We start from the raw sequence: 18,065 nt of genomic DNA, 5'->3' as shown, positions 1-18,065 counted from the left end.
CTCTAGGTTGGCAACACATCCGCCACAGCAACAACGCAACCGCGGTTTGATGGCGTCACGTCTGCCGCTAAGCATTCTGGGTGATGTAGTCTTCCCCACTATATTTAGCACATTTAGCAGTGCTAAACAAGAGTAGGAGGACTACTTCATCCAGAATGCTTAGCGTGACTGGCGCATGCGAGCCAGCCAATCATCGCATTGCTTGAGCGCCGACCGGATGTTGATGTTTTAAAATTTGGCGCAGCACAGGGAGTGCACTCTTATTATAACTCTATGGGAGTGCAGTGCAATAATAATAATAACAATACGTTTTATTTGTAACGCACTTTATTTGAAACAAATCTCAAAGTGCTACATTAAAATGGCAAAAAACTAAGCAAAAGCAAAACAAAGCCAACAAAAGATTAATAAAAAGGACTAACATGGTAAAAACTGTTAAATCCGTAAATTAAGAACAGTGCACCTAATTAAACACATCTCATGGAAGATTTAAAAGCACATTTGGTCACCCAAAAAAAGGGTTAAAACAAAAGCACAAAGGGCATCCAAAACCAAAAGGTCCTTCTAGGCAAATAAATGCCTTATTAAAAAGAAAGGTCTTTAGTGTTTAGTCCCCTTTTAAAAGCGTCAACTGACTGTATAGTGCAGACAGGAGAAGAACCGAACGCATGATTCAACTCAAACCGTCAACAAGGAGGATAGTCTATAACTGCCTCTGTGTCAGTTTGTGGTTCTATTACAATAAGACAGTTTGGTTCCTACCTTCTTACAGTCAGATGAATGGGGCGGAACTAATTAGCGGCAACGCAACGTTTCTACCCGGCCGCATTTCAACGTTGCACACAGTAATACAAATTTATCAGTTCACCGCTCTAGCAGTAGCTAGTAGCTACACACATAGATATATGGCTACACACTACACAGTGTTGTTGTCAAGGTTAACAATAAAAGTGCCATAAAGTCCGCAATTTGAACGTTGATTCCCTCCTTGTAAATGTAAGCAGCTAATAAGGTACTGTACTGTATGTAGTCTGGTGTTTTCTGTGTTGTTTTATTGAAGTTACTTCAGTGTTGCGTTTGTTGGCTTGATGTAAACAGCTAAAGAGCTAAGAAATGCTACTCTATGGCATTAATTAATGTTGTAGTTATGTAGAGTTATGTAAATCTTGCATTTTGCATATGGAAATGGGTGATTTGAGTTATTGTACTACAATATTAATGAATGAAAAGACAATGAGAAAATGAAATTAGAGAATAGTTTTTTTTATGTTTGTTTATGACCAAGTGTTTATTGTATTTTTTGTATATCTTTTTGAACCTTTTTCAGTTCTCACGGTGTGAATAAATTCATCAGTAATTTACAAGAACGTGTTGCTGTCCATCCGTATACATCTGAGGGAGGTACAGAGGAGAAACATTACATTCAAGTAATTTACTTTAGCAAGAATGACAAAATATATAGTAGGCTATATGTAATTGTGTATTTAATGGAATTCTTCATATAGATTCTTGTAAACCATGTTTTTTTTCTGTTCTATGGACCCAGTAGGATGTAAAAAAAATAAAATAAGCGGTTTCCATTTTTTTTTCTCGCCCTGGCACTATTTTGGCAGCTGCTGAAAGTTTGTGTCATTCACTTACTATAGCCTACACTATAATAAGAGGAAAAAATACCCCAAAAAAATATATTTTTTTTAATGATTCTGAATCCAATGCAAGCATTTGTTTTGCTACATGTCTGTCTGTCTGTCTGTCTGTCTGTCTGTCTGTCTGTCTGTCTGTCTGTCTGTCTGTCTGTCTTTCATTCAATGTTGTATGAGTTTACACCAGTACACTCTGCATTCTAGTTAGTCTAGTTTTATCTCATCTTGAGGAATGTCTGAGCCTCACACTCAATGGTGGAAAAAGTACTCCCATTTTTTACTTGAGTAAAATTATCAATACTGCAATGTAGAACTATTCTGGTACAAGTAAAAGTCCAGAATTCAAAATGTATTTACTGTAAAAGTTTGATTGATTGATTGAAGACTTTATTAGAAGTTTGCATAGGAAAGGGTACAGTTTCATGACGGTACAGTTCACTGGTACAAGGTCTACTAAAAGGAGATCCATGAAAAGACTAAGCTTATTTCCACTGGAAACCATTGAAGTATCTCATATAACATTGAATGACAGACAAATAGAACACAGTACTATGCAGTAGATATGTAAAGAAACAACAACAAAGAAAACAGTAAGTCTAAACAAACAGTAGGTCTATATACAAAGAAGGGGCAGGGGAGGTTAGGGTTGGGCTAGGTTCATTTTTTTTACCAGTTGCGAACGGCTGCTGCCTGTAAGTGGTTTTTCAGGGCAATTTTAAAGGATGCTAGTGATCCACACTCCTTTATGGCCTTCGGTAAGGCTTTCCACATTTTGGTGGTATAGCAGAAAAACGAGTTTGACCCTTTGTTGGTTTTGACTCTGGGTTGGAAGTGATCTGTGGTGCTGCCTCTGGTGTTGTAATTATGGACATCCTTAATGTTTATAAAGTATTTTGACAGGTACTTGGGTATCATAGTGGTGTAGTGTATCTTGTACACCAGGCCCATTGCAAGTTGCTGTACTCATTGAAATGTACTTAAAGTACCAAAAGTAGAAGTACAAAATGCAAAATATCAGATCTGCAAGCTTGTAGATCGGGTATTTTCAAATAGCCAAGGTATAAAATAGGGCAAACGTGTATTAAACTAAAAATGTCAAATACATGTAGTGGAGGCGACCGCGTATTTCCCGGTGAACCTAAGCGCAACGGTGGGGGCTTGGGAGTGTGGGGAACACGCACCACTGACTATTGCTGATGATGGAGAGGTTATATAGCTTATAGCCTTTATGTATTGAGAATGAGAGGAACTCTTGCCGATTTAGTAAGAGACTCCTCGCCAATTGCAAGATATTTCAAAGTTATTTGGGGCCATGATGATATCCTTTTCTTCCCACAACTAGACTAAGGATTTATATTATATTGTCTGTGTTATTGTTTACAACCACAATTATTCACGTGTGGCAAGATCGCGGTTCCTCTATTTTTTAGTAGGCTATAGTGTAGGCTTAGAAGCCTTTTCAGAAGTTAATTTAATGTTTTCCATGTAATGATTTCCTTTATCGCCATCTTCCGCTAATGCACGCAACTGTTTTCACCAGGTTTTAAGGTCTTAATTAGTTGTTTCTCACAAGCTCGTGACCCTCCTTGCCCATCGGCCCCCACCTTTGCGCACAGGTTCACCGGGAAATACGCGGTCATGTAGTGGAGTAAAGAGAGATGTAGTGGAGTAAAAGTATTGGACATTGCAAATACTCAAGTAAAGTACAAATACCTCAACATTGTACTTAAGTACTTAGTTATTTTACACCACTGCTTACACTCACACACACACGTGCATGTGCTCACACACACACACAGGGGAGAGAGAGAATTGCACATTCCTGACCGGAGAGAGGCCTCACAGGCTCTCTCTCTCTCTCTCTCTCTCTCTCTCTCTCTCTCTCTCTCTCTCTCTCTCTCTCTCTCTGTGTGTGTGTGTGTGTGTGTGTGTGTGTGTGTGTGTGTGTGTGTGTGTGTGTGTGTGTGTGTGTGTGTGTGTGTGTGTGTGTGTGTGTGTGTGTGTGTGTGTGTGTGTGTGTGTGTGTGTGTGTGTGTGTGTGTGTGTGTGTGAGGAGGAGGCAAAGTCCACACTTAGGTCAAATGGACTGCAGTGACCCTGCTCACTGCTGTCTCTGGTTGCAAACATTATGTCTGTCTGTCTGTCTCTCTCTCTCTCTCTCTCTCTCTCTGTGCTGCCAAGTAGAGTGAAGTAGATCATTTACAGCACAGGCTCAAAATACACTTGTGTTTTTTGATCAACAGTATCGAGAGATACAGTGAACATCCATCAGAGTGTGAAGAACAGAGTTGTAGCAGAGATGCAGACCACCATGTTGAAACCAGTGATCAAGTTACACAGAATAGGTATGTACTGTTGTATGACTGTTAAGGTGGTTGCACACTGCTGCGTTTTTCGTTGCGAAGTGCGTTTTTCAGGGCAAGGAGAGAGAGAAAGATAGAGAGAGCAAGGGACCGAGTGGTGCGCCAAACGGGCGGCAGTGTGCAAACATGAATGACATAATGTGAGGTTGATTTCTTTATTCACGCACTCCGAAATTCACCCCGATATTCGGCCCGAAAAACGCAGCAGTGTGCAACCACCTTAACTGTACCAAAGAATGAATTCAGATGATAACACGAATGAAAGCTACTTATGTTTTGTGGACACATTCTAAAAGCCTATACGTAAAGGGACAGTCTGCCACTTGTTGTGTTTACATGTAGGTCTGGAGAGGCTTATTGTGGGTATCGGGGTCTGTCCTGCAGAAGGAGTAGTGTGCTGCTGGTGTTAGAAGAAAGAAAAAAAATACAAAGAAACAATTCTAGGAAATTGCAAGAGTGGTTGCCCTGACGCGAGTCACGAGGAATCCGCTGGTAAATGAATTCCCTCTTACAGTTTATTGCGACCGTAGGACCGTATGAAAACAGGCACATCTTTCCGTATCTCGGTCAGTCACGCCTGACACTGTGGTTCCTCTGACACATCACTGTGGTATCTTGCTCTGACATCACTGTGATGTCAGGGGAACCACTCTTAGCAGAATGGGTTTTCTGCTCTGACATCATGCTCTGGCTTCACTGTGATGTCACACTAACAGTATCCCTTTTATGCCCATATTTGGAGTTCCCTGATGTCATCAATATTAAGCCCATATTTAGCAGGACTTCATATGGGAATGCCCATATTTGGAGGCCACATCGGCCAAATACCACCACACTAACGGCTGGTTCTACATAAAAGGGTATGATGTCAGATGTCATAGACATCATAGGACTTTCACATAACGGATATAACTGAGTAAGTGCGTTTGGGCTCTTACAGCATATCTCCATATACTGTACAGTACAGTACAATTCACCCTGGCCAGTGTTCCAGGGGTGCACTGTAAAAGGCTTGGTGTGGCCACATCCGTCTCTCTCCTTTTTGTTATGGCCTAAGAGCCAGGTCGTAACACTTCCCTCGTTCACCTGAAAAGTGTGATCGACAACATATTGGAAATATTCGGAAGGGAATCCTTGGGGCAAAAAAGGGTTGAGGAGCCCTGCCTGTAGCACCGCTAATCTGTTCAGAATGTGAGTTCAAGTGACATCATTTATTAACTCTCAAAGACCGGGAACGTGCCCGAGTCGCGTTAGATTTGAACGACTTTAACCATTATTTTATGCTTTATCTATTGAAAAATAGCAGATATACAAGCTCACAGCGCGGCACCGAGTGCCGCGCTGCAAGCTTGTAGATCTGCTATTTTTGAAAAAAAAAAAAGAAAACGAAATGTGTGCAAGTCTTTCAGTGGTTCTCAAACATTTTCACGTCAAGGACCCACAAAATTCCATTTATTTGGTCGCAGACCCCATCTCAAAATATGTTGTTCCAGGGACCCCCCAGAAGCAGAGACTTGAAATTTCAGCCTTGAAATGAGTGCACATTTTCACGATTTTTTCAAAAATAGCAGATCTACAAGCTCATATCTGCTATTTTTCACTGGTTAAAGCATTCAATAATTCTAGGGCTAAATGGGTTAATATAATGGGATTTCAATTGCTTGGTTCCAGAGCAGTCCATGGAGTCCAGACTGCAGGTGGAGATGAACTCTGCAGACCCAGCTGAACAGGAGGAACCTGGAGACCACCAGGACCTCAGTGAGTTATTTTTGTTTGTTTTATTCTGTTTCGTTGTCCCTCACCTTTCACTGTCACTGTCAAATTGATGATTAATACAGACAATGTTTTAAAGTGACTGACTTTGGTTGTAAGGTTAACTCGGAACTTAATGTTTGATTGGTGCATGAAGCTGGCTCTTATCAGGTCTGTGTTTTCCATCTCAGATACCCGCCGTGCCCCGTCCTCAGTTAAAACAACACATTGCTGCTGTGACCAGTGTGGAAAAAGGTTCTCTACAGTGAGTTATCTCAAAGTACACCAGAGAATTCACACTGGAGAAAAACCCTACTGCTGTCACCAGTGTGGGAAGAGCTTCACCGAGGCTTCTTCTCTCAAAAGGCACGAAAGGCGAATTCACACGGGGGAGAAGCTTCACTGCTGTGACCAGTGTGGGGAAAGGTTGACTGATGGGGCGTCTCTCAATGTACACCGGAGAATTCACACCGGAGAAAAACCCTACGGCTGTGACCAGTGTGGGAAAAGGTTCGCCCACAGTACTAATCTCAGAGACCACCAGAGAATTCACACCGGAGAGAAACCATACCACTGTGATCAGTGTGGGAAAACCTTTGTTCAAACGTCTACTCTTAAAGAACACAAGAGAGTTCACACTGGTGAGAAACCGTACTCCTGTGACCAGTGTGGGAGAAGGTTTGGAAGAACGCATGCTCTCAAACAACACCAGAAAATCCATACAGGAGAAAAGCCATTTGGCTGTAACGTGTGTGGGAAGTGTTTCACTCAGTACAGGTCGTTGACAGATCATCTGCGCGTTCACACTGGAGAGAAACCATACCACTGTGACCAATGTGGGAAAAGCTTCCATTCAGCGTCTCTTCTCAGAGTACACAGGAGAATTCACACGGGACCGAAGTCCCACCGCTGTGACCAGTGTGGGAAAAGCTTCACTCAAACCGGCCAGCTCACAGCCCACAGGAGAACTCACACTGGTGAGAAGCCTTTCGCTTGCGAAATATGCGGGAAGTGTTTCACCGAGAACGGAGGACTGAAAAAGCACCTGCAAATCCATAGCGGAGAGAAACCCCACCGCTGTGACCTGTGTGGGAAAGCGTTCACTAGCGCTTCTACTCTCAAAACGCACAAGAGAACTCACACCGGGGAGAAGCCATTCGGTTGTGAAACATGTGGGAAGTGTTTTACTCAGTCGGGAGCTTTAAGAACACATCGGCTCATCCATACTGGAGAGAAGGCTTTCTGCTGTGACCGGTGTGGGATGAAATTCTCTGGAGTGGATCGTCTCAAAGAACACCAGATCATTCATACCGGAGAAAAGCGTTTCGGTTGTGAAACATGTGGGAAGTCTTTTACTCGGTCGAAAACACTGAAAAGACATCGGCTCATCCATACTGCAGAGAAGCCTCTCTGCTGGTGTGGGAAGAGGTTTTCTACAGTGGATCAACTCAGAGCACACACAATGATCATCTAGACTGCATGGCGCAGGGGTTTTCAAAGTGGATGGCGGGTGACATGACGAAATAAACTGAGAGTATTCTTAATTTATTTGGACTATTTTTTTGTTTTACTTATAATTTTTATCCCACGATTTTGCAACCCATTTTCACCCAGTGCCAATTGCCTATGTAATCCTGGGCTCTGCTCTCCCTCTGCCGCGCCTGGGGAGACAACGGACTGACCTCATGCTTCCTTCAATGCATGAGTAGTCCAAGTTGTTTCTTTTCACCTGACAGGGGGGATTAGGCATTATTGAGACCAGGATTACTGGATGTTTTTGTGAGGGTATCAACCCTAGGAGACACGGGGAGAACATGCAAACTCCACACAGAAAGGCCCTATCGCCGACCCCACCTAGGGTGGTGACGCGGAGGGAGAAACATGCCCCCAGCACCCACAGCGTCCCCCGGCGGGAATCGAACCCAGGACCTTCTAGCTGTGAGGCGAAGCGCTAACCACTGCGCCACCATGCCCCCTGCATTTGGACACTATTTTAAACTTGAAGTATGTTACTGTATTTTCAGTCAGTTCCAACCAAAATGACTATTATCTCAACGTTTTCAGGTGCTGAGAATTATGAATATAATGTAGGGCTGCCTCGGATGGAAATAATATATATTTATAGCGGTGCCCTGAGCCAAAAGAAATTGGGAACCACAGCTCTAGCGTCAGTTCTGAACGTAAGCCTCTAATCTTGCCACCAACCATCAAACTGTTAAAAGTTCCTGCCCACCACCACAGAGGTGGGTTCCAATTCACCGTGGTGCAACCCGGCTTTGTCGAGGGTCTAAAACAATTGGCCCGTGTTCGGGGCAGGGAAGCCGGGTGAAAGAAATGCAAATGCCCTCTTTCCATGCCAAACCTGAAGGCAGCGTACAAGAGAATTGCCTTGTCCAAACTCTCCTGAACTTGAATGCAGCATCTTATTAAAGAATTGCCCTCTCTGTGTAGAAATCCATGCTGTTACACCACATCTCCAGTATTGACCTTTTTATGCTAAGTTCAGTGTGGTATCAAGTACTGAAAATAGCCGACCTCCAAGCTCACAACGCGTCGCAGCTAATTGGAGGTCTGCTATTTTCAATATTTCCACCAAAAGGCCCTTTTAGAAATGTCAGCCCCTGCCTCTCTAACATTCTCTGAGTCAGTTGGATACGACAGCAGAAATGTGTGTGGGGAGGAATCAATTGGCAAAACTACTAAATTGGGGAGAAAGGGAGGGGGGGGGGGGTCTAACAACAATTGGCAACTCAAAATTAAACAGAGGTCAATATTTATAAGGTTTGCCTAACATCTGATTATATGTAAATACTGTATATCGGCGAATGTCGCATGAGCAGACTCAGCACCGTCCGTTAGAATGTGTAAACATTGTAGCGACTGCTTCTGCAAACGACTGCCGCAGAAAGGGACCAGCTGCACCTGAAAACGAGCGCTCCTGGTCTCAATCTCACAGGGTCTCTAAAACGGGCTAGTCCCAGTTGTCCTACGCCCAGTTAGTCCGGGAAAAATGGGGGTGAACGTGGATTCGACTGTAAAAGTTTTTTTCTCAACTGATTCTTGTAGCTTGGGGTCACCTCTTAAGGATTCAAGAGGATGACCAGTGATATCCATTGAGCATTTTTTATTATTAACCCCTTAATGCCTGAAACATGGGCTCCCATTGACTTTCTATACAGGAGGAAAATACCCAGAAAAAGATTATTTTTCGGGGTATTTAAGGAGGATCTGAGGGGTTTAACTAGGGGTTTGTCATGATGCTGAATCCATTGCAGGCATTTGTTTTGCACAAAAAACATTCCGTGGGCTAGAAATAGCCTCAGAAAACAATACACGTATGGGTGAGTATTCATGTTAGTCGGAGGCCTTAAGGTTTTTTTTCTCGTGCTAATCAGTCTAAAAGTGCAAAATTTTGCACAGATGTAGCTCAGGGCATGCTCTAATGATTTAGCTAGGTCGGCGACCTTCGGGGTCACCACAACACCCACAAAACTCTGAAAAGTGATGACTCATCACTTTTCATCACTAAAGTCGATGGGAGCCCAACTTGATTTGGCCGCTGTGGCGACCCCGAATGTCGCAGACTCGGGCGCCCTAGCTAAATCATTAGAGCAAGCCCTGAGCTACATCTGTGCAAAATTTTGCACTTTTAGACTGATTAGCACGAGAAAAAAAACCCTAAGGCCTCCGACTAACATGAATACTCACCCATACGTGTATTGTTTTCTGAGGCTATTTCTAGCCCACGGAATGTTTTTTGTGCAAAACAAATGCCTGCAATGGATTCAGCATCATGAGAAACCCCTAGTTAAACCCCTCAGATCCTCCTTAAATACCCCGAAAAATTATCTTTTTCTGGGTATTTTCCTCCTGTATAGAAAATCAATGGGAGCCCATGTTTTAGGCATTAAGGGGTTAATAATAAAAAATGCTCAATGGATATCACTGGTCATCCTCTTGAATCCTTAAGAGGTGACCCCAAGCTACAAGAATCAGTTGAGAAAAAAACTTTAACCGACGAAACCACGTTCAGCCAAAAATCACCGTTTTTTTCCCGGACTAAGTTGTCCAACGTCCCAGTTGTCCTACTGTGTCCCAGTTGTCCTACTGTAGCCTGGCTGTATGGGCTAGTCCGCAAACAGACTGTAAAGCAAGCGATCTTCATCCCATTCATGCGTTTATCGTGCGCTTGCCCAGGCCTTACGGCCTGGGCATAAATATAACGATTGCATTCACCACGGCTTCGTAACTCGCGCGGCCGGCCCTGGCCTTCACAACCTTGGACCAAGGTCCGCTGGCCTTCGCGCCGCTTGCAATGTCGTGGACAATAATTACAGTCGGACGTTGGACACGCGCACACACACATTTCGCCCAATTTCGAACAGCCAGGCTACAGTAGGACAACTGGGACGCAATAGGACAACTGGGACGTTGGACAACTGGGTGTAGGACAACTGGGATTTTCCCCTCTAAAACACACACACACACACACACACACATGTGAAAAATATATTTTGTATAATTTACCTAAAAGCCAAAGGTCACTCTGTGCGCAATTAAGATGTGGCATTCTGCCTTTACACATTGAAACAGGAAGGTACAGGGGCCTAGCAGAGGAACAAAGAATATGTGAATACTGTGATCGGGGTGAGGTAGAGAACCAAATACATTTCATTTTATTTTGTCCTTTGTATCATGACCTATGAGAGTGTTTATTTAAAAGAGTTCATAACCCTGATATTAACCTAATAGAGTATGAGAATGGTGCCTTAATAACATTTATTTTTGATCATGTATTTGCTTTTGCAGAATATCTCTTTAAAGCGTGGGATAGGAGGAGAAGGGTGACCTATAGGTGAAGTTAAATGTTGACTTTTGTGCTATGGGCACTGGGCAGGCCATATGGAGAGGTAGGGTATCGCAGGGGTGGCTGCACCCCTCTCATCTCTGCAGACGTTTGAGTGTTTGCAGAGATGGGAGGGGTGCACTCACTTCTGTAAGGTACTCACTTCTGTGAGATACTGTATTCTTTATATTTAGCTGTTGGAGGAATTTGTTTACATGTACAGTATGTATTTGATGTGTCTGATAATCCCATATGGGATGGGTCAAATGTTGTCCAGACACGGAAATAAAATATTCATTCATTCATTCATTCTCACACACACACACACACACACACACACACACACACACACACACACACACACACACACACACACACACACACACACAAACAAAGTAAAGTAGAATGAGGATTTTTATTGTGAGAGTAGCCTACGGTATTCCTTGTGTCTTGTATTTGGACCTGAGTCCACTAATGAAGATTGAATAGAATATCATTTTATAGAGCTGAGTGCTTTAGTGTGTAATGTTTAATGTTTTTTTCCTACTGTTGTTCACCGTTGAGAGAGTTCACATTTTTGAATCATTAAATGACCATAACCATATTTCTGTTGTCCTTTTCTTAATTTCTTAGGCTCTGGTTATCTGGTTTGCCATTGTATCAAGACAATGGCAAACCTTTTTTTGCTGAAAAGTAATCCAAAAGTAACTGAAAGTAACCAGCAGTTACTTTTGAAATTGCAGTAATAGGATTGTGCTACTGACTACATTTTTTTAAACTATTCTGTTTTTAAAGTACCCTTCCAACCCTGACAGGGTGATTAATCATCCTGAATGGAGTTATTATTTATTTTCGGTTTTATTTTTTCTCACTTCAAATGGTTTTCATTTTAACATTCTTGAGAACAATGTTAGTTGTAAGATGACATTGTGTTTGTTTACAGATTTTGTAGATTTACCAGAGGTGGCCACAGTGTCATGAGGAGCTGACTTAAAAAATATTGTTTTCCTCAAAAGGTTACGTAGGCCAATTCGTCTAACCCATTTAGAACGGGTACAACATTATTGTGTATCATTATTTTGTGCTTTAACTATTGAATAATAGCAGATATACAAGCCCACTGTGCCGCGCTGCGAGCTTGTAGATCTGTTATTTTTGAAAAATCGTGAAATTAGAATTTTGACCCGATTCCATAAGTGTCTTTTGAATCCTAAGGTTTTTGAAAAACCTATGTTTCTATGTCACAATCTGGCTAGTCCGTCGTCAAAGAAAAGGTCCTTTTCACTCAACTGGAGCTCAGTTAGTCTGTTCTTGAGAGACTATGTCAGTGGTTCTCAAACCTTTTCATGTGAAGGAGCCCCAAAATGATATGTATTTGGCCACGGACCCCCATATTTAGTTCCAGGGACCACCCAGAAGCAAAATTTGAGTTACAAACGTTCGCTTTGAAAATACATATATTCAAAGATTTGCACACATTTTCACGACTTTTTCAAAAATAGCAGATATACAAGCTCGCAGCGCGGCGGTGCCGCGCTGTGAGCTTGTATATCTGCTATTTTTCACTGGTTAAAGCATTCAATAATTTTAGGCCTAAATGTTAAGAAGGTAACAAAATGTTTTATAGCAAATAAAAATGTATGGCTTATACGCACAACCTACATTCCTACAAGTCATTATACAAAGTACTACATTTAAATAAATTTAATATTATTCAATGCTTTCATTTTATATATTGACAAAAACATTCACTGAAGTTCTTGCCAGTTTCCCAGGTTTGTTCTCTAGTGAATTGAATGGAAAAGTCATTATACAAAGTACAACATTTAAAATGAATTCAATCTTATTCACTACAAAAAATATTCAATGCTTTAATTTTATATACTGACAAAGAAGTTGTTGCCGGTTTCTCAGGTTTGTTCTGATGTTTCTCCACTGACAAGCAGCCATGAATTCTCTAACACAAACAATAGGATCTTAAAATCTATTCTAAAACAGACAGGAGGGGACAAAGTGGAGTGAGGCAAGGATTGGGGTGATTACTGAGATTACTAAGTGACTACTAAGTCGCCCTCGGAATTCCGTACGCGAGCGTCCGCTACTCAACGACGCCGGACGCGCCGTATCAATAATTCAACGTTCGGACAACCCAGTTCGAGATCTAGTGTCTTCGGATCCTCTCGGTGAGACGGACACAATGGCACCTTCCTGGTTTACGTCAAGGAGTATTGGTTTACGTAGGACTAGGGAACCAGTGAAAGGCAACGGGAAGTTCTTGAAACTAAAATATTCATAAGAAATCCAAATATGTGCCTAGAAATGAACGGACAGTTTCCTCGTACTCAGGGGAGTAAGGTGCACCCCAGCTGTGCAGTGAATTTGACTGCAAAGGTTCAACGTTTTCAGGCCAAGGACCCCTAGTTGAGAGAGAGATGAAGCAGGGACCCCCACAACCTGTTCATAGATTCCATATACAGTAGTTTCATTGTTTGACAGCACGATCATCAGTGTAATTTTGGATTCATGTTAATGTGGGTTTTCAGATATATAACCACTTGAACCGTCAATTACTTAATAAACTTGACCTTTCACTCTTGTACTTTGTCTGCTCTTTTCCCCCTCTACACCAAACCTCTTTGCGTTGTGTGCTTGTAGATCTGCTATTTTTGGCTAAAGTTCTCAGAATGTGGACGCTACAGGGGTTCAAGTGGTTAATATAAAAAAAGGGGTAAAACAAGTTTCTATCACACAAAGATTTGGAGGACCCCCCTGTTGTAACTCTGAGGGACCGCCTAGAGATCCCGGACCCCCTGTTGAAGACCCCTGGTTTACACTAACAGTAATACAACAGTACATACCTATTTCTGTGTAACTTGATCACAGGTCTCAACATGGTGGTGCTACAACTCCTGTTGCTTAGACAACTTTAGGATGGATGGATGGATGGATGGATGGATGGATCATGGATGGATGGATGGATGGATGGATGGATGGATGAGCTCCACGTCAGGTTGTTTTATTGCATCTATGAATATTAATACAATAATCAGTCAGTCCAATCATACATTAAATCTGTCAATGTTGCTGATCAAAGTAGCTGCCAGTAGCTGATCTCTCTGCTTTTGTAGTTATCTGCCGAGTAGTGTGTGTGTGTGTGTGTGTGTGTGTGTGTGTGTGTGTGTGTGTGTGTGTGTGTGTGAGAGAGAGAGAGAGAGAGAGAGTAGAGAGAGAGAGGAGAGAGGAGAGAGAGAGAGAGAGAGAGAGAGAGAGAAGAGAGAGAGAGAGAGAGAGAGAGAAGAGAGAGGGAGAGAGAGAGAGAGAGAGAGAGAGGAAGAGCGTGCGTGCGTGCGTGCGTGCGTGCGTGCGTGCGTGTGTGCGCGCGCGCATTGCGCGCGTGTGTGTGTGTGTGTGTGAAGGTAACACATGTTTGCAACCAGAGACAGCTGGGTCACCCATTTGTCTGACCTAAATGTGTCCCCACCCCCCTCCCAACACACACACACACACACACACACACACACACACACACACACACACACACACACACACACACACACACACACACACACCACACGCACGCACGCCTGTGAGGCCTCTCACGTGTCATCAACCCCTGTGTGTGTGTGTGTGTGTGTGTGTGTGTGTGTGTGTGTGTGTGTGTGTTCATTCTTGGCTTGGTGCCTCTGCAACTGTCTGTGGTTGTAAACAACATGTGTTGCCTTCACTCACTCTCTCTCTCTCTCTCTCTCATCTCTCTCTCTGCCCCCCGCTCCGTATCAGTCTGTATCTCTCTCTCTGTATCTGTATATCTCTCTCTCACACGTATAAAATCCTCATGTAAACAGCGTGAAGTAGTTCTGCCACTTGTATGACATAGGGAAAAAAAACAAAAAAAACAAGCACTTTGTTGCATAACGGTTCAAATGACAAACGGATAGATCCGGAGATATTCTTGGATTATTCATATTTTCCTTTCAGATCTGGAGCTGTTCAAAATACATTTCTCGACCTAACAGTCTAACAGCAGCAGTCTAAGGTTTTCCATCAGAGTGTGAAGAACAGAGTTGTAGCGGAGATGCAGACCACCATGTTGAAACCTGTGATCAAGTTACACAGGATAGGTATGTACCGTTTTATTACTGTTACTGTACACATTTAGTCTAATAAGTATTGTTTATTATGTCACTGTAACCATTTAGTCTAATATTATAAAGGTCCGTGCAAAGCTGTCAGAACCTAATCTGTCTACTGTGTGCCAAGGCAGAAGTGATGGAGTATTTTGGGACCATGATGAACTTGAAGCCCTTAAGATGGGTAGAGAGTAGCTCTGAAACATGACGGTCATATCAGGACAGCTTCATCCTGATTTGCGTACTCTCTCCACATTTGGCACGTACATAAATGTTCAACTCATTTGTAGCCGATCCCGAGTATACTCGCGAAAAATATTCATCATCGCGCATCCACGTGCACACAATAGTGATCCCTTAACATGGAAGCCAACGGTCATTCTCATCTTTGATGTCCATTTTCTCCAAAAAACACGTTTGATGCCAAGGATGGCATTGGATTCTCGCTAAAATAGTACAAGCTGAAAGGCATCGATCTGCCATTACTGCTCCCGCATGGGACGACTTCACTTCCACTTCAAGTAAATGTCGTCAAGTAGGAATTGTTTGCGCTGTCTACTTCCGGCCTTCAAAATAAGAGACTGGCCGCGGACGGAGCAAGCAAACGGCAGCATGGACATTTTAACCCGTTCATGTCTGGAGCACTAAATGGGTTAGGGATACATGAACACACATTCAGCCTGGCTTCACGGTTCTTCTCAGCCTGGCTTGGCTTTAATGGAACGGAATGAGCCAGGCTGTACAGAGCAGGCTTTGTCAAACAAGGATTTGGTTTAAATCCTGGATTATTTAATTCTGCCTTCGTGAAACAGGCCCTGCAGTCAGCCTGAGTTGTTGCTGTCGGGAACTGGTAGCAGTGTTGCCAGATCTTGCAGGATAAATACGCAACCAGGTATAAGAAAACAAGACCAAAATATGTGGATATTGATGGGCCACATAATAAACCCTTCAAACCTATACGTCGGCTATTTTCCAAATATGGACTATATTTTAGAAACAAGCAAATAGAGAAAAAAACATAACAACCAATATTTACAAGGAACTTAGTCACTTAAAAATCACTTATAATAATCAGGCATGGCAGCACTAGCCTGGCGTTGCTCATACTAATTCCTCACTGCGTGTCAACAGGGGGTGGTGTTGTGCAGTCTGGTTTATTAACCAGGCTATGGCAGCACTGCCATGCTGTCCTTGTTGTAGAAACAGTGAAGTTAGACGCAACCTACCCCTCCCTGCAAGGAAGGGCCGTGCACCAAAGCATTATGGTCATTGTAGTATTTCAGCACTCTAGTCAAACACATAGCTAGCCTTCATTATTTATCTGCCCATATCTGCGCATTATGTCCAAATGTTCTAATGTTAACTACTACAAATACTATTAACATTGAGTGACTGCAGATTCATCCAGCATTGGAATGACCCATTTAATTGATTATTAAATAATTGGATTCCAATTCCTTCATCCCAGACGAGTCCAGACTGCAGGTGAAGATGAACTCTCCAGACCCAGACAGGCCTGTTTCCATTAAACAGAAGGAACCTGGAGACCACCAGGACCTCAGTGAGTTTCATGCCCTCTTTGTTACTTTGTTCTATTCTGTTCTGTTGTCTCTCATCTTTCCCTTGTCATGTAAAACTGGAGATTAATATGATCTTTGATAGAAAAAAGTCAGACAAACATTTGTCAACGAAGCAGACGTATTTTGATATTTCAGTTTTGTGTTTTCTTCTGCCCTGTCCTCAGTTAAACCAAGACCCTGCTGTAAACAATGTGGAAAAAGCTTCACTTCTAAATATAATCTCAAAGAACACCAGAGAATTCACACTGGAGAGAAGCCTTATTGCTGTGATCAATGTGGGAAAAGCTTCAGTTACATGCCTCACCTCATACAACACAAGATAATTCACACTGGGGAGAAGCCTTATTGCTGTGATCAGTGTGGGAAAAGCTTCAGTTACATGCCTCACCTCATACAACACAAGAGAATTCACACTGGAGAGAAGCCTTATTGCTGTGATCAGTGTGGGAAAAGCTTCAGTTACATGCCTCACCTCATACAACACAAGAGAATGCACACTGGAGAGAAGCCTTATTGCTGTGATCAGTGTGGGAAAAGCTTCAGTTACATGCCTCACCTCATACAACACAAGAGAATTCACACTGGAGAGAAGCCATTCTGTTGTAAAATATGTGGGAAGTGTTTTGCTCGCTATGAAACATTAAACTCTCATCTGCTCATCCATACTGGGGAGAAGCCTTTCATCTGTGATCAGTGTGGGAAAAGCTTCAATCAAATCTCTCAACTCAAATCACACAAGAGAATTCACACTGGAGAGAAGCCATACAGCTGTTTAATATGTGGGAAAAGCTTCACTCAATTATCAGCCCTTAATCCCCACATGAGAATTCATACTGGAGCGAAGCCTTACTCCTGTGACACGTGTGGGAAAAGCTTCAATATAAGGAGTCACCTCACCGTACACAAGAGAATTCACACTGGAGAGAAGCCTTACAGCTGTGATCAGTGTGGGAAAAGCTTCACTCAAGCAAATGGCCTTGAAAGTCACAAGATGACTCACACTGGAGTGAAGTTCTTCAGTTGTGAAGTATGTGGAAAGTCTTTTGCTCAGAATGGAAAATTACAACTTCACACGCGCACCCATACTGAAGAAAACCTTTTTGGTTGTGAAATATGTGGGAAAAACTTTGCTACGCCTGGATCATTGAAAATTCATCAGCGCATCCATTCTGGAGAGAAAGGTTTTAGTTGTGAAATATGTGGGAAGTGTTTTATTGAGAACTCAAAGTTAAAAATACATCAGCGCATCCATACTGGAGAGAAGCCTTTTAGTTGTGAAATATGTGGGAAGTGTTTTAATCAGTCCACAGCCTTAAAAACACATCAGCGCATCCATACAGGAGAGAAACCTTTTTGTTGTGAAATGTGTGGGAAGGGTTTTACTCAGAAAGGAGCCCTGAAAATACATCAGCGCATCCATAGTGGAGAGAAACCGTTTAGTTGTGAAATATGTGGGAAGTGTTTTGCTCATAAAGGAACCGTGAAAACCCATCAGTGCATCCATAGTGGAGAGAGCAGCCAGACAGGAGGAACCTGAAGACCACCAGGACCTCATTTAGTTTCATTATGTCTGTTTCTTCATTTCTCCAAGCTGCTAATAGTTCTACTCTAGGCTCTCTAGAGTAAATGACAGTGAAGTGACAATTTAAGGACTTTAAATACCCTTTTCCTGCCTCTAAAAAGATAACTTACTGCATCAAACATAATCAACAAATCATATACTATAAAAACTGGTAAAATAAGGCTATTTT

The 18,065-nt window shown here is 42.5% G+C and overlaps 1 protein-coding gene across 2 annotated transcripts; it reads left to right on the top strand.

Annotated features, from left to right (window-relative positions):
* Positions 1-911: 911 nt before the first annotated feature.
* LOC308285699 (uncharacterized protein) lies at positions 912-8,446 on the top strand. 2 transcript variants are annotated; one of them, XM_080726544.1, is made up of 5 exons: positions 912-1,012; positions 1,328-1,427; positions 3,887-3,988; positions 5,678-5,764; positions 5,950-8,446. In XM_080726544.1, exons 3-5 carry the CDS (start codon positions 3,943-3,945, stop codon positions 7,230-7,232), a joined length of 1,416 nt encoding a protein of 471 aa, XP_080582670.1. In that variant the 5' UTR covers positions 912-1,012; positions 1,328-1,427; positions 3,887-3,942; the 3' UTR covers positions 7,233-8,446. The 2 variants fall into 2 exon arrangements, with proteins under 2 accessions (XP_080582670.1, XP_080582671.1); XM_080726545.1 differs by lacking the exons at positions 912-1,012; positions 1,328-1,427 and having other exon boundaries at positions 3,921-3,988; positions 5,683-5,764.
* The last annotated feature ends 9,619 nt before the right edge of the window (positions 8,447-18,065 follow it).

The sequence above is a fragment of the Nannobrachium achirus genome (assembly GCF_963921795.1).
Source record: "Nannobrachium achirus genome assembly, chromosome: 5".
In the NCBI taxonomy this organism is placed as follows: domain Eukaryota; kingdom Metazoa; phylum Chordata; class Actinopteri; order Myctophiformes; family Myctophidae; genus Nannobrachium; species Nannobrachium achirus.
The sequence above is the reverse complement of the archived record's forward strand: the minus strand, read 5'-3'. Positions and strand labels throughout refer to the sequence as shown.

Bases quoted from the DNA above. Each gene is read 5' to 3' on its own strand.
- LOC308285699 (XM_080726544.1), top strand. From the start codon at position 3,943: ATGCAGACCACCATGTTGAAACCAGTGATCAAGTTACACAGAATAG. The intron at 3,989-5,677 runs GTATGTACTGTT...GCTTGGTTCCAG, and splicing joins GATCAAGTTACACAGAATAG to AGCAGTCCATGGAGTCCAGA. The intron at 5,765-5,949 runs GTGAGTTATTTT...TTTCCATCTCAG, and splicing joins TGGAGACCACCAGGACCTCA to ATACCCGCCGTGCCCCGTCC.